Raw genomic sequence first — 25612 nt, 5'->3', positions numbered from 1 at the left:
AGACCAGAGCATCCTGTTTGGCTTCCGTCTGGTGGAGTGCTGCAGAGATGGTTGTCCTTCTGGAAGCTTCTCCCATCTCCACAGAGGAGCTCTGTCAGAGTGACTATCGGGTTCTTGGCCACCTCCCTGACCAAGGCCCTTCTCCCCCAATTGTTCAGTTTGGCCGGGCGGCCAGCTCTATGAAGAGTCTTGGCGGTTCCAAACTTCTTCCATGTAAGAATGATGGAGAACACTGTATTTATGGGGACCTTCAATGCTGCAGAATTTTTTTGGTACTCTTCTCCAGCTCTGTGCCTCGACACAATCCTGTCTCGGAGCTCTACAGACAATTCCTTCGACCTCATGGTTTGGTTTTTGCACTGACATGCACTGTCAACTGTGGGACCTTATATAGACAAGTGTGCCTTTCCAAATCATGTCCAATTGATTAAATTGACCACAGGTGGACTCCAATCAAGTTGAAAGGATGATCAATGGAAACAGGATGCACATGAGTTTAATTTCAAGTCTCATAGCAAAGGGTCTGAATACTTATGTAATAAGGTATGTTTATTTGTAATAAACATTTTTTTAAAAACAGTTTTCGATTTGTAATTATGGGGTATTGTTTGTCGATTGAGGAGTTTTTTTATATTTAAATCAATTTTAGAATAAGGCTGTAATGTAAAATATGGAAAAGGGGGAAGGGGTCTGAACACTTTCCGAATGCACTGTATACTACTAGTGTTACCACGTAAAGAAGGAATAAGCAGCTCAAATGTCTACTCTAGTGTGCGAATCAAAATGTTTACAAGTCTCAATATTTGCAGTGGACCTTTTCATGTAGTCTCTTTTGTCTGGAGGTAACTGTGACTAGGGCTGTTGCGTTGACCGAATTACTGCCATACCGGCAGTCAAAGGCAGTCAAATTCCACGGGACCGTTTAGTCATGATAGTTATGCTTTTCCAAGCTCTGATGCTGCTGATGGTCATCAGTAGCCTACCAAACTTGCTAACTGCCTGGTACTCAGCACTCTATTGTCCCTCTAATCACTGACATCAATGCAAATGTTTTAGACAATCTAATCAAACACTTCATGAGAGTCCATTGTGCAACATTTCAATAGGCTATGCAATTGCGCAAGAAAACAGAGTGATGGCCTCTACTAAAAAGAGGACCAGCTTTCCTTAGGCTAGATCGATTGTAAGGACCGACACCGGAGATGAGAAGCAGGGACGGGGTGTCAACATTTAAATCAGGAAACAGACAAAGACCAAGACAAGAACAGCGTCAACACACGGGTACGGGGAGCGGGAGCAGGATCAGGTGTGACACCTACTATGTTTATTTTTCAACTTTCCTAATATTAAGCACATTGCTTATATTTACAACAGGAGTATAGACTACCTGGCTGGCATGAAAATAAACCACGGGGAAAAGCGTCCTCTATTCGCTATTTAAGTGCATAGATGACATTAATTTTTCCAGCTGGCCGTTTTGATACAGGTGCATGATAATTGTCCATTCTAAATGTTTTCCGCTAATGGAACATTCTTGCTTATAGCCTACTACCATATGCGCATTGCTGCGCTTAAGGTGAATAATATAGCCTAATCGTTTATTAACATTTTGAGCTCAGTGATCTGTTGAGGAAAAAAGTTGATGCTAGTGGTTGTATTAATTTGGGATCTATCGCATCCCACAACTGTCCCAGACTATTTTAAGCTAGTTTAGAATATTTATTTATTCATTCATTCATTCTCGCACAGAATAGAAAACATTGACCTTTGTACTATGGGGGATATAAAATTGACATAGGCTAATGCTTTTGCTGTACGTTAAGCCTACTCATCTTGTTGGCTGACAAAAAGTAAATGCGGACATATCTTCAATATGCACCTCGGAATTGGATAAGGACGTGCGCAGTTGCGTCCCTGATGTCTTTTTTAATTTTACCTTTATTTAACTAGGCAAGTCAGTTAAGAACAAATTCTTATTTTCAATGACGGCCTAGGAACAGTGGTTTAACTGCCTTGTTCAGGGGCAGAACGACAGATTTTTACCTTGTCAGCTCAGGGATTCGATCAACCTTTCGGTTACTAGTCCAACGCTCTAACCACTAGGCTGCCTGTCGCCCCACACCTGCCGTCTTCACTTGTAGCCTGTGAGAAAGACCCGATCACGTGATGGAGCGTGAAGGGCACAACAGCCACTGGCCTGAAAAGGCATGGATTTTTTTAGGGTGCATTATGCCACACAAAGGGGATGCCGCCGTGAAATTCGAGGCATTATCAAGTGCTTGTCAAATTGTGACTGAGTGACTGATGTAGTGTTACAGCCTGTACAAAAGACAAAGTAGAGCTCATGTCTTTCAGGCAACTTTTTTCATTAGTCACAACATGCAGCCTAACAATGTATTAAAATTCAAAACATAATCGCCCAACGATTGTAGAACAGCTAAAGTTACATTAATACCTCTAAAATGAAGCATAAAGGAGTACCGATTTCTTTGTTAACCTCTCAAAACAGAATAACCACATGTGCGCACTCCCTCAAATCATTTGGAGAAAATATCCTAATGCCACAGAATTCTAAGAAAATCTTGTCTGCTAAATGAACTAGTGTAGCCCACAGCCATTTGGCATAGCATACTATTCTGTTCTTCTGAAATAGACTACATTTTCTTCATATCATGCTTCTTTAGACCCGTCTAAAATAAATAATGGATTTATTGTGATAGGTGTAGGCTATATTACATGGATTTATTATACTTTTTAAAAGGTCAACATCAGTGGCTTGTAGTGGACGCCAGGAGATACTAAATGTGTTTGTTAATTAACGGTCAATTACCATGAGACCGACAGTTAGTTGCTTGACAATCACCGGCTGACAAAACTTTTGTGACCGCCACAGCCCTAACTGACTAGACGATGGGAGCACAAATGATAGTATACTGAGATAAGAGTCCCTACAGCCGGTCCGAAATCACTCCCTACCGCTACCCCTTGGTCCTAACCCTTCAATGTTTGCTGATCTGAAGGGTCTGGATAGGTAGGAGCAATGTAGTGCTGCTTCCATCATATCGCTTCCACTGTACAGATCTGAAAATCTCTGATCTGTAGGCCTCAGACCAGACGGCCTAGGGGAAGATGTAGGGAACAAATTGGGACCGACTGCTTGGGTGGTGCCCTATGCTCCTGTGAGTTCTCTCCCACAGTGCTCACACAGGTCTCCAACTCGTGGTCCTGAAGGCCCACTGTGTGTGCAGATTCTAGTTTCCAAATCACATCATAAATCAGGCTTAATTCAACAGTCAAAACTCAGACATTTAGGGGGAGAAATGTTAGAGGTAGAGTGGTCCCCCTGAAATATGTTTACCAGTTCATCTCAAATGGGGTCTAATTCAGTGCCTATAGGACACACAGTTGGTTTCCAAGATCCCAATGCAGTTCGATGGCAGAGACCATTGAGCAGTGAGCAAAATAACTATCATATTTCAAATAGAATGGAAGGCATATTATTCAGTTACAAATACAACTCGCAATTGCATTGTGTGCACCCCTTTCAATGAGATCACACAGCAAATTATTATGTTTGATGCTAGTTTTACCATCTATGCTCTTTTGTGTGACAAGCCTACAATGGCGACCTCAATGCGACCTTCCTCAGACAGCTCCACATCTCACTCCCATGCAAAAGGAATTTCGTCTTCACAAAGCACACTGCCTGACCCTGGGGCTCTTACGCAAGCCTCTTACAAGTCATGCTGCCACTGCTGCTCTGACGTGGCCTTTTACATAAGGTGTTTGTTTGCAGCTGGTAGTGAATACATTCTCTTGTTGTCCTGTGACAAAATTACAATTTGAGTATCCTGTTAGTTTGAGCGGAACTAAAAATAGCCCGAGGTCGATTGTTTTCCTGGGAGTCTCCAACTGTTAAATCGCTTTCTCGAAGGTGAGTAGCACTCGACTGCGTTATTACAGGGCACATTTGTAAAAGAGACCTAGGTCTCAATAAGTTTCCCCTGTTAAAATAATAATATGTGGCTGGTTACATAACACAGTGGTGTACCCCAGCTTGACACAGGAATAGGAATAGTCCTGAAATGCCTTCACATTCTGTGCTCATACCGAACTGTTGTGGTTTTCTGCTAATGTGAAACAGTACAGTACAATAACTATTGGTTTAGAGAAGCGTTTTGTTCCATTACTATTCTGGAAGTCTCGAGTCCATATGTTAATATCTACAGTGCCCCCCTGGCCTGTACATAGCGAAGACTGTTCCTGGAGGTTGTGTTCAAATTCTAATAACTTCCTGTGATTGAATGTCTTGTGTGAAATGGCATGGACAGTACAACTAAACAGTACACCAACAAAAAGGAGTCAATAGAAAAATGGAAATGCATGATTTCTTATCTCTAACCCTCCAGTAGCATTCTTGAAATCATACATAGTTTTTGCTCTTGAGAAGGAATCTGGGTATTTTATCACAGTGCGCCACATTCTACTTGTATAACCACGTCAACAATGAAGTTTAGAGTTTGCAGGATTTTACTCCAATTGGCCATGAAACCACTCAGTGTAATTACTCATCTGACTCCCTCAACTAAGGATTGGTTTTGTCAAAACCTTGATTTGGTCAATCAGCAGGTTTAGCACTTGGCTGCTTTAAAATCCCCCCAACACAATAGAGACACTATTTAGGATTGGCCAAGTCCAAGCGTTGATTCCAAAGAATGTACAGAACAGTGCCAGATTAACACGGGGCGACGCAAAATCAAGTCAATGCAAGGCGAGAGGATAATTCTCCTCAGATTGTCTTTCTCACCTCCACTCTAAAACCCCCACCGACTCCAGCATTGCCACTACCAGTAAGCGTATAGTTTCATCCTCTTCTATCACTGTTCAGACTCTTCTCTCGTGGACATTCACAGATTTCTATCTGTATTTACATTGACATTTTATACACAATCAATATCAATAGTGTGGTCTTATGTCCCAAAAGAGCCTTCAGGTTCATGTTGTCCATCCAGACCAGAGTTCAAGTACTATTTGAAATCATTTCAAATACCTTCTGTGCTTAATGGACCAGTATAATAGTCATATTTTAAATCATTTCAGATACTTTATCTGTGCTAAAAATGGACCAGTAGAATAGTTCCGAAACTGCAAACCCTTCCCATCTGGCAAGTATTTGAAAGATTTAAAATAGTATTTGAACCCAGGTTTGCATCCATCCATTATAGCAGGGGTATTCAACTCTTACCCTACGAGGTCCTGAGCCTGCTGGTTCTCTCTTCTACCTGATAATTAATTACACCCACCTGATGTGCCATGTCTAAATCAGTCCCTGATTAGAGGGGAACAATGAAAACAAGCAGTGGAACTGGCTTCAAGGTCTAGAGTTGAGTTTGAGGGCACTAAAGCGTAGGAAATATGTAGAAAATGAAGGGAGTCCTTGCAGTAGGCCTACTAGATGTGATCTAGATGGGCTTTTTATCAATTCCACTATTCCTTGAATCCTATCTTCTTGCGTGATTCCGAACCATATTGGAGAAGAAGGTCCAAGGTCCCTTTCCTTGGACCTTCTTCTCCAGCGCCTTTAGAGGAGGCGGCGAGAGGATGTGAAGAATTAAGGAAAGATTCATTGAGAAAGGGGTGGGTGAAGATGACACCACTTACTTGGTGAGTTTCATCTCGATCTGCTGGCGTATTTCCTGACGTTCCTGTTCGGTCCGCGCTGGGAAGATATTCCGGTCTTCAAGCTCCTCTTTGCTGGGTCGATTCCGAAGCTTCACTGCCAAGAGCTCTTTCCTTAGCCTGCGAGGTAGTGTACCTGCATACACACAGGACGTCAGCGATCACTTCGAGATTGCTCTCACAGGGCAGAAACCTAACCTAAAAAGTGCACATTCAACTCAAACCTCAAATCACTTGCAGGTCTCAAGTTTAGGAGAGTCCATAATGCCCAAAAACAATGTCTTAAAATTGCTGAACCGCCGTTCAACCGTCTCAACCCTTCGTCTGGTTTCCCCCCCGATGTTGAGCCCAGGAGTTAGAATGTTTAAAAATTAAAGTCTACTTTTGAATTGTTATATATCGCTTGGGAAGGGGGATATAATTAATATGTTGTTTATTTGGTGGATATCGTTGAATGCAATCTTTCCTTTAAAAAAAGACCCACCGGAGATGACGGAGTCGTTCCAGTCATCCTGATCATGGGGGAGGCCCGAGGCGTCGGAGAAGCACTGGTCCAGCCGCATGTTCTCCTTGTTCTCTTCCGCCTCCTTCCTCTCTGCTTGGTGTAGCCAGTCGACAACGCCGCCGCTCGCCATCGATGGATTCTCCGAGCTGGAGGAGCGAGAGAGTCGCCCATCAGAGCGCCGCCACGGGGTTGAGCCCGGCTCAGCAGGCCCATGCACACTGAGGGAACACAGGAGGGAGGAGGGAGCATGAGGGTTAACAGCACAGGGGTTAACAGCACAAGAGGGGGTTTATGGATGGGTGAGCATGGCGGTGCAGGTCCATTTGAAAGGTAACACACAGGTAGGAGTTAACATGGAGACAGTAGGTGAGCATTTAGGTAAATATACCATTGGAGTGAACACCGGATTCTTCAATGGGGGAGTGAACATGCAACATGGCGGATGTACGCTGAAATCGACTATAACATCAATGAGGGATTAAATAACGCTTTACTTAAAAGCCGGCCGCCATGGTGGGCCTGAGAGGGCCCGTCTCCAACCCCTCAGGGTCTCCTCACGTCGTCAATATTATGCACCTTCCCATTCCTATTATTATCCAGTTATAATGCATGGTAAAGACTTGCCATGAGCATGTATACATAGAGAGACATATAATATAAGCCTTATTATAAGACATTATAAAGGCTCATACATGCTTATAACAAGTTATAAAGCCTTATACCTACAGGCTTTAAGTTCCAGAACATGAGAGACAACATGAACTCCCCGTCACATAATGGTGAGGTTATGTGTCTGTTTGCAGTGAATGGGCTGTGCTGCTCACCTTTCCTGCCGGTTCGCCTTTGAGGCAAAGGCTCGTTGTAGCTCCTCCATGATACAGCTAGGGGGCATGGGAAGGTGCATAATATTGGCGAGGTGAGGAGACCCTGAGGGGTTGGAGACAGGCCCTCGCAGGGCCACCATGGGGGCCAGGCTCTCGGGAGTCCTGGGCAGCTCTTTAGGCAGGAAAGAGTTGACCAAGTGTGAGGGCACAGCGGATGGGTCTGAGAGGCAGAGAAAGAGAGATTTTAGTTTAATGGTGGGTGCGTGTGTATGTGGTCCATATCCTCTTTGTGTATGGATGTGTGGTCCTTTAATATGTTGTTTATGTACAATATGTGAGCTAGTTAGCTGTTTGCACTAGTGTTAATATACAGTTGAAGTTGGAAGTTTACATACACTTAGGTTGAAGTCATTAACTTGTTTTTCAACTACTCCACAAATTTCTTGTTAACAAACTATAGTTTTGGCAAGTCAGTTAGGACATATACTTTGTGCATGACAAGTCATTTTTCCAGCAATTGTTTACAGACAGATTATTTAACTGATAATTCACTGTATCACAATTCCAATGGGTCAGATGTTTACACACACTAAGTTGACTGTGCCTTTAAACAGCTTGGAAAATTCCAGAAAATAATGCCATGGCTTTAGAAGCTTCTGACCTCTTGAGTCAATTGGAGGTGTACCTGTGGATGTATTTCAAGGTCTACCTTCAATCTCAGTGCCTTTCCCATGACATCATGGGAAAATCAAACGAAATCCAAGACCTCCAAAAAAAAAAAAAAAGTGTTGGACCTCCACAAGTCTGGTTCATCCTTGGGAACAATTTCCAAATGCCTGAAGGTACCACGTTCATCTGTACAAACAATAGTACGCAAATATAAACACCATGGGACCAGCCGTCATACCGCTCAGGAAGGAGACATGTTCTGTCTCCTAGAGATGAACATACTTTGGTGCGAAATGTGCAAATCAATCCCAAAACAGCAAAAGGACCTTGTGAAGATGCTGGAGGAAACAGGTACAAAAGTATTTATATCCACAGTAAAATGAGGCCTATATCAACATAACCTGAAAGGCCGCTCAGCAAGGAAGAAGCCACTGCTCCAAAACCGCCATAAAAAAGCCAGACTATGGTTTGCAACTGCACATGGGGACAAAGATCTGACTTTTTGGAGAAATGTCCTCTGGTCTGATGAAACAAAAATATAACTTTTTGGCCATAATGACTATCATTATCTTGGAGGAAAAAGCACAACCGTGAAGCACAGGGGTTGCAGCATCATGTTGTGGGGGTGCTTTGCTGCAGGAGGGACTGGTGCACTTCACAAAATAGATGGCATCATGTGGAAAGGAAAATGATGTGGATATATTGAAGCAACATCTCAAGACATCAGTCGGGAAGTTAAAGCTTGGTCGCAAATGGGTCTTCCAAATGGACAATGACCCCAAGCATACTTCCAAATGTGTGGCTTAAAATGGCTTAAGGACAACAAAGGCAAGGTATTGGAGTAGCCATCACAAAGCCCTGACCTCAATCCCATAGAAAAATTGTGGGCAGAACTGAAAAAGCGTGTGCGAGCAAGGAGGCCTACAAACCTGACTCAGTTACACCAGCTCTGTCAGGAGGAATGAGCCAAAATTCACCCAACTTATTGTGGGAACCTTGTGGAAGGCTACCTGAAATGTTTGACCCAAGTTAAACAATTTAAAGGCAATGCTACCAAGTACTGCTTGAGTGTATGTAAACTTCTGACCCACTGGGAATCTGATGAAAGAAATAAATCAATCACTCTACTATTATTCTGACATTTCACATTCTTAAAATAAAGTGGTGATCCTAACTGACCTAAGACAGGGAATTTTTACTAGGATTAAATGTCAGGAATTGTGAAAAACTGAATTTAAATGTATTTGGCTAAGGTGTATGTAAACTTACAACTTCAACTGTATGTTATTTACAGTCATGTGTGCATTCATTTTTATTTAAATTAACTAGGCAAGTCAGTTGAGAACAATTTCTTATTTACAATGACGGGCCTACCCCGGCCAAACCGGGATGACGCTGGGCCAATTGTGCGCTGCCCTATGGTACTCCAATCACGGCCGGATGTGATACAGCCTGGATTCGAACTAGGGACTGTAGTGACACCTCTTGCACTGAGATGCAGTGCCTTAGACCGTTGCACCATTCGGGAGCCCATTTCATGCATGGTGGTCCCAGGAATCGAACCCACTACCTTGGCATTACAAGCGCCACGCTATACCAACTGAGCTACAAAGATAATAAGCTACTAGCCATCCTGTGGTGACATTGCCACCTGGCCTGAGACTTGAAGTAGTGTCGTCTTTGCCAACCTAAACCAGGTAATGGTAGTAAGTATGCTAGTTTTTGGAATACGAATTGTCATTGTTAACTTGAGCTCGAACCTTGTGTTGGCTGTACAGGTATGATCCATCAAAAAGTATTCATACCCCTTGACTTATTCCACATTTTGTTGTGTTACAGCCTGAATTCAAAATGGATTAAATACAGTGCCTTGCGAAAGTATTCGGCCCCCTTGAACTTTGCGACCTTTTGCCACATTTCAGGCTTCAAACATAAAGATATAAAACTGTATTTTTTTGTGAAGAATCAACAACAAGTGGGACACAATCATGAAGTGGAACGACATTTATTGGATATTTCAAACTTTTTTAACAAATCAAAAACTGAAAAATTGGGCGTGCAAAATTATTCAGCCCCCTTAAGTAAATACTTTGTAGCGCCACCTTTTGCTGCGATTACAGCTGTAAGTCACTTGGGGTATGTCTCTATCAGTTTTGCACATCGAGAGACTGAATTTTTTTCCCATTCCTCCTTGCAAAACAGCTCGAGCTCAGTGAGGTTGGATGGAGAGCATTTGTGAACAGCAGTTTTCAGTTCTTTCCACAGATTCTCGATTGGATTCAGGTCTGGACTTTGACTTGGCCATTCTAACACCTGGATATGTTTATTTTTGAACCATTCCATTGTAGATTTTGCTTTATGTTTTGGATCATTGTCTTGTTGGAAGACAAATCTCCGTCCCAGTCTCAGGTCTTTTGCAGACTCCATCAGGTTTTCTTCCAGAATGGTCCTGTATTTGGCTCCATCCATCTTCCCATCAATTTTAACCATCTTCCTGTCCCTGCTGAAGAAAAGCAGGCCCAAACCATGATGCTGCCACCACCATGTTTGACAGTGGGGATGGTGTGTTCAGCTGTGTTGCTTTTACGCCAAACATAACGTTTTGCATTGTTGCCAAAAAGTTCAATTTTGGTTTCATCTGACCAGAGCACCTTCTTCCACATGTTTGGTGTGTCTCCCAGGTGGCTTGTGGCAAACTTTAAACAACACTTTTTATGGATATCTTTAAGAAATGGCTTTCTTCTTGCCACTCTTCCATAAAGGCCAGATTTGTGCAATATACGACTGATTGTTGTCCTATGGACAGAGTCTCCCACCTCAGCTGTAGATCTCTGCAGTTCATCCAGAGTGATCATGGGCCTCTTGGCTGCATCTCTGATCAGTCTTCTCCTTGTATGAGCTGAAGGTTTAGAGGGACGGCCAGGTCTTGGTAGATTTGCAGTGGTCTGATACTCCTTCCATTTCAATATTATCGCTTGCACAGTGCTCCTTGGGATGTTTAAAGCTTGGGAAATATTTTTGTATCCAAATCCGGCTTTAAACTTCTTCACAACAGTATCTCGGACCTGCCTGGTGTGTTCCTTGTTCTTCATGATGCTCTCTGCGCTTTTAAAGGACCTCTGAGACTATCACAGTGCAGGTGCATTTATACGGAGACTTGATTACACACAGGTGGATTGTATTTATCATCATTAGTCATTTAGGTCAACATTGGATCATTCAGAGATCCTCACTGAACTTCTGGAGAGAGTTTGCTGCACTGAAAGTAAAGGGGCTGAATAATTCTGCACGCCCAATTTTTCAGTTTTTGATATGTCAAAAAAGTTTGAAATATCCAATAAATGTCGTTCCACTTCATGATTGTGTCCCACTTGCTGTTGATTCTTCACAAAGAAATACAGTTTTATATCTTTATGTTTGAAGCCTGAAATGTGGCAAAAGTTCGCAGAGTTCAAGGGGGCCGAATACTTTCGCAAGGCACTGTATGTTTTTTTCTCACCCATCTACACACAATACCCCATAATGACAAAGTGAAAACATGTTTTTAGAATTGTTTGCAAATGTATTGAACATGAAATATCTAATTTACATAAGTTTTCACACCCGAGTCAATACTTTGTAGAGGCACCTTTGGCAGCGATGACAGCTGTGAGTCTTTATGGGTAAGTCTTTAAGAGATTTCCACACCTGGATTGTGCAACATTTGCCCATTTCTACTTTTAAAATTCTTCAAGCACTGCTTTTTACCCATCTACCAATAGGTGCCCTTCCTTGCGAAGCATTGGAAAACCTCCCTGGTCTTTGTGGTTGAATCTGTTTGAAATTCACTGCTCGACTGAGGGACCTTACAGATAATTGTATGTGGGGTACAGAGATGAGGTAGTCATTCAAAAATCATGTTAAACACTATTATTGCACACAGAGTGAGTCCATGCAACTTATTATGAGACTTAAGCACTTTCTACTACTGAACTTATTTAGGCTTGCCATAACAAAGGGGTTGATTACTTATTGACTCAAGACATTTAAGCTTTTCATTTTTAATTCATTTGTGAAAAACTAAATTCCACTTTGACATGGGGTATTGTGTCTGTAGGACAGCGACAAAAAAATCTCTAATCTATTTTAAATTCAGGCTGTAACACAAAATTAGGAAAAATTCAAGTGGTGTGAATAATTACTGAAGGCACTGTATGTATTGTGAGTGTGTGTTTGTACATGTGGGGTCCACACTACTCCTCGGAGTGTGCAGTGCAGTGTTTTGGCATTATGGTCCTCTCTTAGTACACCATCAGGTTGTGGGTCAATTCCATTTCAAATAAATTAATTCATTAAGTAAACTGAAATTCTGATTCCACATTTTCCCAATGCTTTTCATTAAAGGAAAACTTGGAATCGGAATGTCTGTTCACTTCCTGAAAGGACTCTCTTCTATTCGAATTGACCCCAACCCTGGTACACTTAACTAGCCTTCTTACCATCGCCACTGCTCATCTGTGGCATCACCGGTTTGGCCGCTACTGGAGGTGGTGTGGTTCCTCGAGGTATTTCCTCTTCCTGCCTCTCCGTCTTTTCTCCTCCCTCCTGGACCTCCTCAGAAGCATCGGCACCAGGCTGCGCCTCCTCCTCTCCCTCTTCCTCTGTATTTTGACTGCTATTTCCCTCTGGCTCACAGTCCCCTGGAGGCTCAGCCACTGAAAGACGTGTTCAATTAATTAAGTTTAATCTCGTAACGCCAGGACAACATTTACAGTGACAGTTGTCAGTGATGAATGATGCCGTTTCATCACCACTGGGGGTTGTTTTCAGATGTCTCCACTGCTCCCTAGTGGGTCGTGGGAGTATCATGTGGTTCATTTTGAGGGACTTTTATACATCTAAAATAGCCACTGTGAATCATATTTATAAGAAACACACACAACCGATCAAAAGTTTAGGGTCACTTAGAAATACCATTGTTTTTGAAAGAAAATCTTTTTTTTGTCCATTAAAATAAGTTTGGACACACCTATTCATTCCATGGCTTTTCTTTTTTTACTATTTTCTACATTGTGAAGACATCGAAACTATGAAATAACACATGGAATCATGCAGTTCAAAAAATCAAAAATCTTTTTTATATTTGAGATTCTTCAAAGTAGTCACCCTTTGTCTTGACAGCTTTGCACACTCTTGGCATTCTCTCAACCAGGTTCACCTGGAATTCTTTTCCAACAGTCTTGAAGGAGTTCCCACATATGCTGAACAATTGTTGGCTGCTTTTCCTTCACTCTGCGGTCCAACCTGGTCATCTGATACAGCACTCCATCACTCTTCTTGGTCAAATAGCCCTTACACAGCCTGGAAGTGTGTTGGGTCATTGTCCTGTTGAAAAACAGGTGTATCGCTGCAGAATGCTGTGATAGCCATGCTGGCTAAGTGTGCCTTGAATCTAAATAAATCACTGACAATGTCACCAGCAAAGCACCCACACACCGTGCTTCACGGTGGGAACGAAAAATGCGGAGATCATCCTAAGAGATGGAGGTTGGAACCAAAAATCTAAAATTTGAACTCTGACCAAAAGGACAGATTTCCACCAGTCTAATGTCCATTGCTTGTGTTTGTTGGCCCAAACAAGTCTCTTCTTGTTATTGGTGTCCTTCAGTAGTGGTTTCTTTGCAGAAATTCGACCATGAAGGCCTGATTCATGCAGTCTCCTCTGAACAGTTGAGATGTGTCTGTTACTTGAACTCTGTGAGGCATTTATTTGGGCTGCAGTTTGAGGCTGTTAACTCTAATGAACATATCCTCTGCAGTCTTCTTTTCCTGTGGCAGTCCTCATGAAAGCCAGTTTCATCATAGCGCTTGATGGTTTTTGCAACTGCACTTGAAGAAACTTTAAAAGTTCTTGAAATTTTCCATACGGACTGACCTTCATGTCTTATAGTAATGGACTGTCATTTCTCTTTGCTTCTTTGAGGTGTTCTTGCCATAATATAGACTTGGTATTTTACCATATAGGGCTATCTTCTGCATACCTTGTCACAACAAAACTGAATGGCTCAAACGCATTCAGAAGGAAAAAAAATCCTATAGTTAAGTTAAGGCACACCTGTTAATTGAAATTCATTCCAGTTGACTACCTCATGAAACTGGTTGAGAGAATGCCAAGCGTGTGCAAAGCTGTGATCAAGGCAAAGGGTGGCTTTGACTTGTTTAACACTGTTTTGGTTACTACATGATTCCATATGTATTATTTCATTGGTTTTGATGTCTTCACTATTATTCTTCTTCAATGTAGAAAATAGTTTTTTTTTTTAAATAAAAAAAATAATTAAAAAACTTGAATACGTAGGTGTATCCAAACTTTTGACTGGTACTTTATATTGTAATAGTCTATGGTAAAGTTGTCAAAACGTAATTGTTTTCAAAAAAAGAAAATGGTGGTTACAACATTGTTTTCTAAATCCCCTTGATATGCCTAAAAAAGAAACACTAAAGGATTTAGTCAAATTCTATGGCCCCCTCACAGTGATTACTCAAAAATTAATCTAACTGGATTGGAGCCCGACCAATATATTGGTTCACCAATATTATCGGCCGATATTGGCCTTTTACCCAGTGCTTGACTTGGGCAGGAGCTCACCGGAGCTGAGTACCGACACCTTACATTTCCTACTGCTTGAGCTCCTGTTCAAAAGTATTATGGAGCTCCTGCACCTAAATATAAACAGTACCGGCACCTATTTCAGTTCAAGTCAAGCACGGCTTTTACCGCTATATCAGTAGATAACTCCACCGATAACTGCTTTTCAATAAATAGGACAAAAAAAGGGAATCTCATGCTGATTTGAACACTTGTGGCCATTCTCATGATGCGTCTTTAATTACACAATGTAAGAAATCCACATTGTACGCATATTTCTTGGACAATTGCTGTTTTGGATGGCAATTTATATGAATTCCATGTGTAAAATTAAACTTTTTCATTTCTCTGGCATAAAATAGAATCTCGGCAGATATCGAAAGTGGCAAGTGGCAAGAAAAAGTATGTGAACCCTTTGGAAATACCTGGATTTCTGCATAAATTGGTCATCAAATTTGATCGGATCTTCATCTAGGTCACAACAAACACAGTCTGCTTAAACTAATAACACAAACAATTATACGTTTGCATGTCTTTATTGAACACACCGTGTACACATTCACAGTGTAGGGTGGGAAAAGTATGTACCCTTGGATTTAATAACTGGTTGACCCTCCTTTGACAGCAATAACCTTAACCAAACGTTTTCTGTAGTTGCGGATCAACGCTGTACAGCGGTCAGGAGGAATTTTGGACCATTCCTCTTTACAAAACTGTTTCAGTTCAGCAATATTCTTGGGATATCTGGTGTGAACTGCTCTCGAGGTCATGCCAAAGCATCTCAATCGGGTTGAGGTCAGGTCTCTGACTGGGCCACTCCAGAATGTGTATTTTCTTCTGTTGAAGCCATTCTGTTGTTGATTACTTCTGTGTTTTGGGTCGTTGTCCTGTCGCGTCACCAAACTTCTGTTGAGCTTCAATTGGCAAACAGATCAAGACATTTTGCAGGAGAATGTTAGGCTAAAATGAATTCCCAAGTTTTCTGTCGATGATAGCAAGCTGTCCAGGCCCAGAGGCAGCCCCAAACCATGATGCTCCCTCCACCATATTTTACAGTTGGGATGAGGTTTTGATGTTAGTGTGCTGTGCCTTTTTTCTCCACACAGTGTTGTGTGTTCCTTCCAAAACAACTCAACTGTAGTTTCATCTGTCCACAGAATATTTTGCCAGTAGCACTGTGGAACATCCAGTTGCACATCTTCAAACTTCAGACGTGCAGCAATGTTTTTTTGGACAGCTGTGGCTTCTTCCGTGGTGCCCCACCATGAATACCATTCTTGTTTAGTGTTTTACGTATCGTAGACTCGTCAACAGAGATGTTAGCACGTTCCAGAGGACAAGTCTTTAGCTGACACTCTAGGATTCTTCTTAACCTCACTGGGCATTCTGCACTGTGCTCTTGCAGTCATCTTTGCAGGACAGCCACTCCTAGGGAGAATAGCATCAGTGCTGAACTTTCTCCATTTATAAACAATTTGTCTTACCGGGGACTGATGAACGTCAAGGCTTTTAGAGATACTTTTGTAACCCTTTCCAGCTTCATGCAAGTCAACAATTCTTAATCTTAGGTCTTCTGAGATCTCTTTTGTTCGAGGCATGGTTCACATCAGGCAATGCTTCTTGTGAATAGCAAACTCACATTTTGTGTGTGTTTTTTATAGGGCAAGGCAGCTCCAACCAACAACTCCAATCTCGTCACATTGATTGAATTCCAGGTTAGCTGACTCCTGACTCCAATTAGCTTTTGGCGAAGCCATTAGCCTTGGGGTTCACATACTTTTTCCAACCTACACTGTGAATGTTTAAATTATGTATTCAATATAGACAAGAACAATACAATAATTTGTCTGTTAGTTTAAGCACACTGTTTGTCTATTGTTGTGACTTAGATGAAGATCAGATCAAATTTGATGACCAATGTATGCAGAAATCCAGGTAATTCCAAAGGGTTCACATACTTTCTCTTGCCGCTGTATCTTCTTTGAAAGGAGGACTTGGAAAACGTGACATTCGATACTTTTGCCTCATATTCAAAATGTCATCTTGAATCCAAAATGCTGGAGTATAGAGCCAAATTAAAACATTTAGCTTCACTGTCCAAATATATGGTGAGGACTATAGCTCAACCTTGCCCTATGATAGGCTAAGAGGTAGAAGCTTCATTATACCAATCAAATCTTCTTAGATCTCCACAAGTGCATAAAGCGTAGGATCTAGGCAACAATTTGGGATTAAGCCTTGGTTTTCCATGGAGGTGGGCTGTCCTACCTGGCGGGGGGAGTTCCTCTTCGGGGCCCAAATACTCCACACTGCTGACTGTGAGAGTGGCATTGAGCGACCCCCCAAACCCCCCCAACATGCATGTCCCATCTGAGGGGCCCTGCAAGGGGGAACCGGGCTCTGGAGAGAGACACCCACTGGACAATGCCACATCTGCACGGAGAACATAGAGACAACATACACAGCTTAGTTTTACAACCATGTTTACCCTCTATTTCACACTCATCATCTCCATAGCATGACTACTAGTCTTGGAAATCCCAGTCCTAGGGCAACAGCACTATGCTGTATGCTGTGTGTGTCAGAGGAGGCTGGTGGGAGGAGCTATAGGAGGACGGGCTCATTTTAATGACTGAAATGTGGTTTCCATATGTTTGACATGTTTGATACCGTACCATTCAATCCATTCCAGCCATTACAATGCACGGTCCTCATATAGCTCCTCCCACCAGCCTGTTCTGGCATGTGTATGTTGGAACATTGTTAATGTGGGTAGCAACCCATCCGTTTAAGGAGACATGACTACATTATATCCTAAAATGGCTTCCTTTCCTCATTTCCTTTCTTTCATGACCATGTACTGATCTGACAAAACTTGAGACCAATATGCAAAAGTCCTATTTGGGGTTGTAATAAGTTGACAGAGAGAGAAAGCCATTTTAAATAGTTGGGATATTACCCAAGTGCATTTACTCATAATATGCTACGCCTGGCCTAATTTGGTAGGGAAGAGGAAAAGGTGAGTGTGCGTGTTTGTGTAGTTTACCGATGAGTCTCTCACCTGTGGAGCTCTGCTTCAGCTTCTCGTTTTTCTTTTTCCTCCACTTCCAGGGTTTGAAGATGCGCCCCAGGCTCGCCAGCTTGCTGTTGCGGCGGATGGGCGGGGTGTGCACCCCCGATACCAGGCAGCCACTATGCAGAACCCTCTGCTGGTCCATCACCTCCACTGCAACCAGGGCGAGAGGTGTGGGGGTAGACAGGGAGGAGAGAGAAAAAAAAGAGAGGAGGAACAGAGTAAGGAAGGAAGGGGTAGAGACAGGGATGTGGAGAGATGGGTGAAGAGAGGCATGGGTAGGAGGAAAGAAATGTGTTAACATTTAAATATGCAAATAATCCCATCATATATGAACATTTCATGGTTTGGAAAATCATGCCATGGTGTCATTGTTCACTCAATGCATTAAGTAAATGAAACGTATTTCAATTCAATGGAAATAACAAAGAGAGAAAATAGTTTATGAACATCGAGAACGTGCCATCCCTATGTCTCATATGGTTTTCCCCTTTAAGACTTGAGGAGAAACCCTACAGCAAGACAGCAAGCACCAAATAGAAAAGCCACAGCTCACAAGAGAAAAAGCAGGTGCATCAACCCAAACAAGTTTCTCATGAAGGCATAAGCAGAGTATGTACAGGAAAACTGCATCGCTGATCATCTTGCTCCATCGATTAGTCCGATGTGATGAACTGACTGTGGTGACTGATTTGACATTCCCACATCAAGAGCTCCTCAACATCAGAAGGGAACATGGGTTTCAATGAAAGACAGGGCCACACGCCCACACAACAGCTATACTGACTTACATGTGTTCGGACTGTCATGTTGTATTAACATTCAATCTCAAACACACAGAGGGCATATATTAAAATTTACAGTAAATAGACCAGAAAAAATCCAAGCCGAAAAAGTGTGACTAAACCCACTACAACAGGAACAGACAGGAGGCAGACATTTTGGTTTCTTTATTCAGCAGAGGTGGCAGTTTAATCAAAACGGGGAAATGACCTCAGTTCACTGAGGCTCTGTGTGAGTAGAGTGGGAGAGAGGGAGGGTGGATAGAGCCCCGATGCTGTAAGCGACACTATATTCTCTATTCTTACAAACTCATGGCCTGGGGATGGGATGTGGGGGAGGAGCGGGCTCTGGCATTGGACCCCAAATAAATGGGGAAACACCAGCACACCACGGAATCCAGGTCAAGCCTGAAGACGTGCAGCGGCGAGCATTAGCACAGCGAGCTTAGAAAAGGGGGGAGAAGGAGGGTGGGGGGTTGGACCATTGCTGTTGCCATGGTGACCACATCCAGATGCTGCAGTCAGTCGGTGGAGAGGAGCCCCCTCGTAGGCAGAGCAGTCCAAGTGCACCCAAGGAAGAGGGAGGGTAAGCAGCGTGGAGGAGGTCTGTGAGTAGAAAAGGGGAGGGGGGACAGGAGTAGAGAGGGGGGGGGGGGGGGGGGGGGGGGGGGATTCCAGGCTGTTGCCATACGGAAGGAGAATCTCCAGCAGCCAATCAGAGTCCAGCAATTCATAATGTATATCAAGTATTTTTTAAATGTAGTCACATATCATTGAATTTGGAGAAAGCTCAGCCTTTTTGTCCCAAAGGATGGGGATGGATAGATATATATATTTAAAAATGATACATTTCCATCATGAAAAGGTCCGTGATGAACAATACTATTTAAATGAATATGCTGACGTAAACTTTGGATTAATTAAATTAATGTATCGTGTTTAGGCAGCACACCTTTTCTTTGCAGTCCAACAAACAGTGTGTATTAGGCGAGCAGACTAACAGCCTATACAAGCACGAGAAGTCTGGAACACTCCCAACTGTAAAGTTTAGATGAAATACATTTTGTGGGGAAAAAAGGGGAATTCTAATTGTTTGCAGCATTTGAGTCCAATCATTTTCATAGTATATTGTGCATAAATTATTCTAGTTCTCAGACTTGCTAGATGTTTTATATTATGTAGACAGTCGCCATGTTACTGAGGATTCAATAAAGAATCATAGTCTACTAAACTCAGGGATTCGATAAATAGTCCAATTCTACTAAACCACTGTGCTTCTGCATGTCACTGGGGAGGAACCCCACCCTGTTAAACCATGCTGTCAGCAAATTCAAAACCGGAATTTTAACCAGCAAGCCTGCTTTGTATAGCTCCACAGCCATCCACTCATCCTGTAGTCTTTTGCTGAGGAAGTAAGGAGAACAAAGCAAATGTCATAATGATAGTCACTCATGGAAATATGAGAGGACAGATTCAAAATATTTTAACATTTAAAAGATGTTAGTATTTTAGGGGGGGTAGACGTAGCTATCTTTATTGCTAGCTGAATATCTGATGATAATACATTTTGTTTTCCTGTGACTTAAGTGTATTTTTGATTCAAGGCCAAGTGCACAATCAAGTGTGACGGTCAGATATAGAGCAAAATAGATATTTTCATGCGTGACTGACAGTGTTGTGAGAGGTTACTGCTGTACCGTCACAATAAAACAATGAAAAAAGAATGCTTGAATTAGGCCTTATTATGTTGTAATGAATACCCTTTAGTGTGGATGCTGTGGTAAGGGTTCTTCAAATTGTGGAATTAGTTACAATGGTAACTCCCTCACTTTTCACACACTTGAAGACCAGAGTTGTGTTAATTTGGCACCAAACAGAAGAAAACTGACAAATACCAGGAGGGACTACTTGAATTTGCAAATCATTATAAAAATGTTCTCAGTTGTGTGTCCCAATGAACATGACCCTGCTCTGTATTGGTCCTACTTAACCTGCCATATCACACTCATACATAACACTAAATCTCCAAAAAATAATTGGAATGAATTTACAACTGTCTATCTAATGACAAAAGTCAACAGACATAAAACATGACTGACATAGTACGACAGACACGGTCTGCGGTCCTAAGGTGGAATTGAAAGGTGGGCTGTTTATAGGTGCAATTATATTATAAAAACAGCCGTACGTCCGTATTACAAGGGCATTGTTGAAGTGCACTTTGTGGTGCAATGTCAGTCGGTGGAGGTCAGACTCACACACACACACACACACACACACCTTGTAGAGTAACCTAACGTAGCAGGTGTAAAAGACATGCCTGAACCTAGATCCCCTACATACTGGTCTTGACCAGAAGAAGAAAAAAAATGGTCGGGGGAGGTTCTCTTCTGCACTGTTCATCCAATCCAGTAAATGCGGAGGAGTTAAGATGGAGTGTCACAGGATCTTTCCATTTCCCCTGAAAACCGGAACATCTGGCTGTTGGGGACTCGACAGAGGCTACTTGTAGAGTAACATGGCTCCAATCCCACAGTGAAAACTAATGGATCAAAAAAACTCCAGAAATCTATTCACAGCTCAGGATATGGCTGCCTAGAAAATGTATGTGTGTCAATGGCTTCATCATGCCCTCTGATATGGCGACAATTCCACCTGGCCTATCACTTTCACCTATCCAATTGTCTCAGATATATCCAAGTGTATAGGGGGTAGGGGCTAGCAGTTGATTTGGGATTCAGGGTCTTCTCAGTTCAGTCCTGACTCCTGTTCAAAGCTACATTTTTCCTTCACCAGGGGACTAAGAATGTGCCCTTGAACAGTCCACCTCCTTACCCACTGCCATGCCAGCTAACCTCCTCAGTTACACACACACACACACACACACACACACACACACACAACCCCCAGCACTGCAACTTTGCTGCCATCTGTCCATGGCCTACCGCCTACGGGGCGGCCACAATCAGAGCACACAGCTAACTACCAGAACACACACAGAGAAACAGAGAGAGAAAGACTGACTGTGTCTATGCTTCCTAGTGAGCAGCCACAGAGTGATTTAAGAGGGAATGTGATCTGATCGAGACTAGAGAGCACCTACAACACAAAGGAAGGTGCAGAGTTCAGAGCCAGCTGGTCTCTATGAAGAGTGGAGTGTCCACACTAGCAACTGGTTGGTCAATGCTATTGCTTAACACTGAACGATAACATTGTATAAATGGCAAATATAGTTACAGGGAATAAAAATGTATCAAACCCCCAATAAACAAATGACTAAACAGTAGACCCTTCCATACAAAGCTATTTTGAGTTGCATCATTATGCAAAGTCAATGGGTGAGTGGATGTTGTATGTGAGATTGAGCAATATCACAAATATCAACTACATGTATTCTACTCCTTGGCCCGTATTCATAGAGTAGGAGTGTCGATCTAGGATCAGGTCCCTGGTGTCTGTGTAATCTTAATTAATTAGGATCTAAAAAGGCACTGATCTAAAGGCAATCCTACTTTGAGACGCTTTATGAATACGGCCTGGACTTAAGAGATTCTGCATTGAATATGCTTTTCAGTTCAGGAGTAGTCTTACCTAAATCAGCTGAATAACTCAGTTATTCCGGAGTCTGAGAACCCGGCCTTATGTGGTGTATTCTCATATGTGTGGGCTACTAGCTTTAAGAAACAATGTCAGCAATGAGAGCAGCCAATAGTAAGTGCCCGAGGGCCTTGTTTGTTACCATATGTTTGAGTTAAGAATGAGGACTGGTGGGGGAGTACACAAATAGACCGACTACTGCAGGCAGCCTCACAAAGAAACACTTAGGATCAAGTCCTGTTTGTATGTCTTTTCGAGGAGGCTTATTTCTGCCCTTTGTCTTGTATCTGCATAGGATAAGCGCTACGTTGGTTTTGATACACACAAGGCATATGCATATACTGTACACAAACACAGATGTATACACACAAATACATGTGCACACACGCACCCACAATTTGTCTCATGGCCTGAACCTGGCATGCTGCTTTAAGGTTAAATCACGTAACATACGATCTTAATTTGGTCACTCTTTTGTTGCTGTATTTGAGTTAAAAAGGCTTCTAAAGTTTGTAATTCCAATTAGAAATTTCAGACTTGATTTGCCCTAACAAAAAAATGTATCAACACCTAAACATTTCTATGAATGATAATCCACATTTCCTGTTGCTGCAGAATAATGTTCCTGCTGTAGCAAACTGGTTCAAATTAAGATCCTACATCTGTACACTCTTAGGAAAAAAAAGTGCCATCTAGAACCTAAAACGGTTCTTTGGCTGTCGCAATAGGAGAACTCCTTGAAGAACACTTTTTGGTTCCAGGTAGAACGCTTTTGGGTTCCCTGTAAAACCCTTTCCACAGAGGGTTCTACAGTACATGGAACCCAAAATAGTTATCCTAATAGGGACAGCCCTTTTGGAAGTGTACTGTACACACTGACCATGGCTGGTCTTTGACAAGGAAATAGTAAGGAAATCAATTCACACACAGTAAGATCAGAGCCTAACAGGCAAAAAACACAGAGCCACACTCCTAATTGTAGTGTGTTTGTAACACTCTCTCGCTCACACAGGCACGCACGCAAAACACACACTGATCATACCACCCTAATGATCCAGCATCTCCCTGAAAGCAAACAGATTAAACCAGTTGGATGTAGCTAGTCGTGCTAAAAGTGTCTTTCGTGCCCAACTCCTGTCACTCACACAATAGGCTCAGGCACTAAGAATAGATTTGTATCGAGAGAGCACCCTCAGCTCTCTGGTTTCAAATAGTCAAGTGTCTGTTCATGTCTGTGACTAAACATATAAAAAGAGGATGCAGGACATAAAAAAAAAAAAAACTAATACTGACTAATGGACAAGTCTGCCCCCTGAAAATGTAATTGCCTCTGTATAATGAATACAGCACCACATACTTTAGGTTTTCAGATTTCTTGTGAATGGTGGTGGTTTTGGTCTACTTGGCAGTTGTACACTAGCAGGCTCAGGTGGGTGGGTGCTCTTGTGTAATTGATTGCAGTTATTCCACTGATTTAGGTCAATGCCTGAAAGATGAAAACGTGTGTGTGTATGTGTGTGCATGCAGAAGTGTTCGGGTGTATGTGTGTGTTATGCACATTTGTGTAGCAGTTGAAACATATGCATATGCTGAGCACTTGTTGGCTGCTTTATCTTCACTCCCAAACATGCAGAGATCATCTGTTCACCTAAAGTGCGTCTCACAGACATTTCCAAAAGTTTTAATTTGGAATCATTAGACCAAAAGGACAGATTTCCACTGGTCTAAAGTCCATTGCTCATGTTTCTCAGCCCAAGCAAGTCTCTTCTTCTTCTTATTGGTGTCCTTTAGTTGTCACGCCCTGACCTTAGAGAGCCTTTTTATGTTTCTATTTTGGTTTGGTCAGGGTGTGATTTGGGTGGACATTCTATGTTCTGATTTCTATATTTTGTGTTTCTATGTTTTGGCCGGGTATGGTTCTCAATCAGGGACAGCTGTCTATCGTGGTCTCTGCTTGGGAATCATACTTAGGCAGCCTTTTCCCACCTGTGTTTTGTGGGTAGTTGTTTTCTGTTTTGTGTCTGCACCAGAGAACTGTTTTGTTTTGTTCCACTTTGTTATTTTGTTTGTGTTCAGTTTAAATAAATTATGATGAACACGTACCACGCTGCACTTTGGTCCTCTTCGTCAGACGAGCGTTACATTAGTGGTTTCTTTATAGCAATTCAGCCATGAAGGCCTGATTCGCAAAGTCTCCTCTGAACAGTTGATGTTGAGATGCGTCTGTTACTTGAACTTCGTGAAGCATTTATTTGGGCTGCAATTTCTGAGGCTGGTAACTCTAATGAACTTGTCATCTGCAGCAGAGGTAACTCTGGGTCTGCCTTTCCTGTGGTGGTCCTCGTGAAAGCCAATTTCATCATAGCGCTTGATGGTTTTTGCAACCGCACTTGTAGAAACTTTCAAAGTTCTTGACATTTTCCAGATAATGACATGAAAGGTCAGTCAAAGTAATGATGGACTGTCGTTTCTCTTTGGTTCTTTGAGCTATTCTTGCCATAATATGGACTTGGTCTTTTGCCAAATAGGGCTGTCTTCTGTATACCACCGCTACCTTGTCACAACACAACCGATGGCCTCAAATGCATTAAAAGGAGAGAAATTCCACAAATGAACTTTAACAAGGCACACCTGTTAATTGAAATGCATTCCAGGTGACTACCTCATCAAGTTGATTGAGAGAATGCTCAGTGTGCAAAGCTGTCATCAAGGCAAAGGGTGGCTATTTTGAAGAATCTCAAATATAAAATATATTTTCATTAGTTTAAACACTTTTTTGGTTACTACATGATTCCATATGGTGTTAATTCATAGTGTTGATGTCTTCACTATTATTCTACAATACAGAGAATAGTAAAACATAAAGAAAAACCCCGGAATGAGTAGGTGTCCAAACTTTTGACTGGTACTGTAAGTGGAAGGGTTCTCATTCATACTGGTTTAACAGTCACATACATCCACAAATAAGAATAGCGTAAGAAATATGTTGAGCAGTGAAAAATAATATATTGACAAAGTCACTCCACTATATGCAAGTACAGTACTACCTTGTTATGAGCTAAAGTGTCTCTGAATAAAAATGTATTGGATTGCAATGCTTTAACTCAACAAACACATGCACCAAATAAGAGCATGGCACATTCAGTTGGACAGAATACAGCAGGCAGTGGTTAGTGAGTGTTAGTGAGCAAATGCTTAGCTTTCACAGACAGTAAGTACATAACTGTATTAAAATGGCAAGTGTGCGTGCGGTGTGTGGTGAATGTGCGTGTCAGCAACGTGTCGGGTTTGCCATAAGAAGACAGATACACGAACTGAGTGGGTTGGGAGAACAAACCCATGTGTTTGTACATATAGACCGATAAACCCAGGCAACAGTTCAAATCTCTCTACCTCCTTCTCCTAACACAGTCACAACCAATAATGTATATAAACTCCGGATTGCTGATGCTATGAATTGTCCATTGAAAGCAGTGGAAGATGCTGAGGGGAGGACGCCTTATAATAAGGGCTGGAACGGCGCGAATGGAATGGCACCAAACACATGGACTCCGCTCCAGCCATTAGCACGAGCCCGTTCTCCCCAATTAAAGGTGCCACCAACCTCCTATGATTGAGAGGGGTTGAAGCCACCGGTCAGCCATATTGGCACTCCCCAGTAACAGCAGTTCTCAATAGGAATGAACAGAATTCTACAGTGTTTCAATTCAATGTTTCAATGATGATGAAATTAAATATTTTTGTTTCAGTGGGGACCGTGACATTAGCATTCTAAAAATATGTATATTTTAAGGAAAATATTAAATGTTTTTTCATTTGTATTTTTAGCCCACATAATATTACGCTGAACAAAAA

At 42.1% G+C, this 25612-nt stretch overlaps 1 protein-coding gene across 1 annotated transcript in view; it reads right to left on the bottom strand.

The window, feature by feature from the left end:
- Positions 1–25612, bottom strand: part of LOC110532228 (phosphatase and actin regulator 3) — a 54055-nt gene that overhangs the window by 6613 nt on the left and 21830 nt on the right. Inside the window, exons 2-7 of the mRNA XM_021615940.2 lie at positions 17367–17531; positions 16574–16738; positions 12156–12371; positions 7009–7228; positions 6164–6402; positions 5662–5815 (exon numbers count right to left, since the gene is read on the bottom strand). Coding sequence (XP_021471615.1) covers positions 5662–5815; positions 6164–6402; positions 7009–7228; positions 12156–12371; positions 16574–16738; positions 17367–17531 — 1159 coding nt within the window. The remainder of the gene's footprint in view (positions 1–5661; positions 5816–6163; positions 6403–7008; positions 7229–12155; positions 12372–16573; positions 16739–17366; positions 17532–25612) is intronic.

This window comes from Oncorhynchus mykiss, chromosome 9 (assembly GCF_013265735.2).
Source record: "Oncorhynchus mykiss isolate Arlee chromosome 9, USDA_OmykA_1.1, whole genome shotgun sequence".
In the NCBI taxonomy this organism is placed as follows: domain Eukaryota; kingdom Metazoa; phylum Chordata; class Actinopteri; order Salmoniformes; family Salmonidae; genus Oncorhynchus; species Oncorhynchus mykiss.
This window is presented reverse-complemented; position numbering and strand designations above follow the sequence as displayed.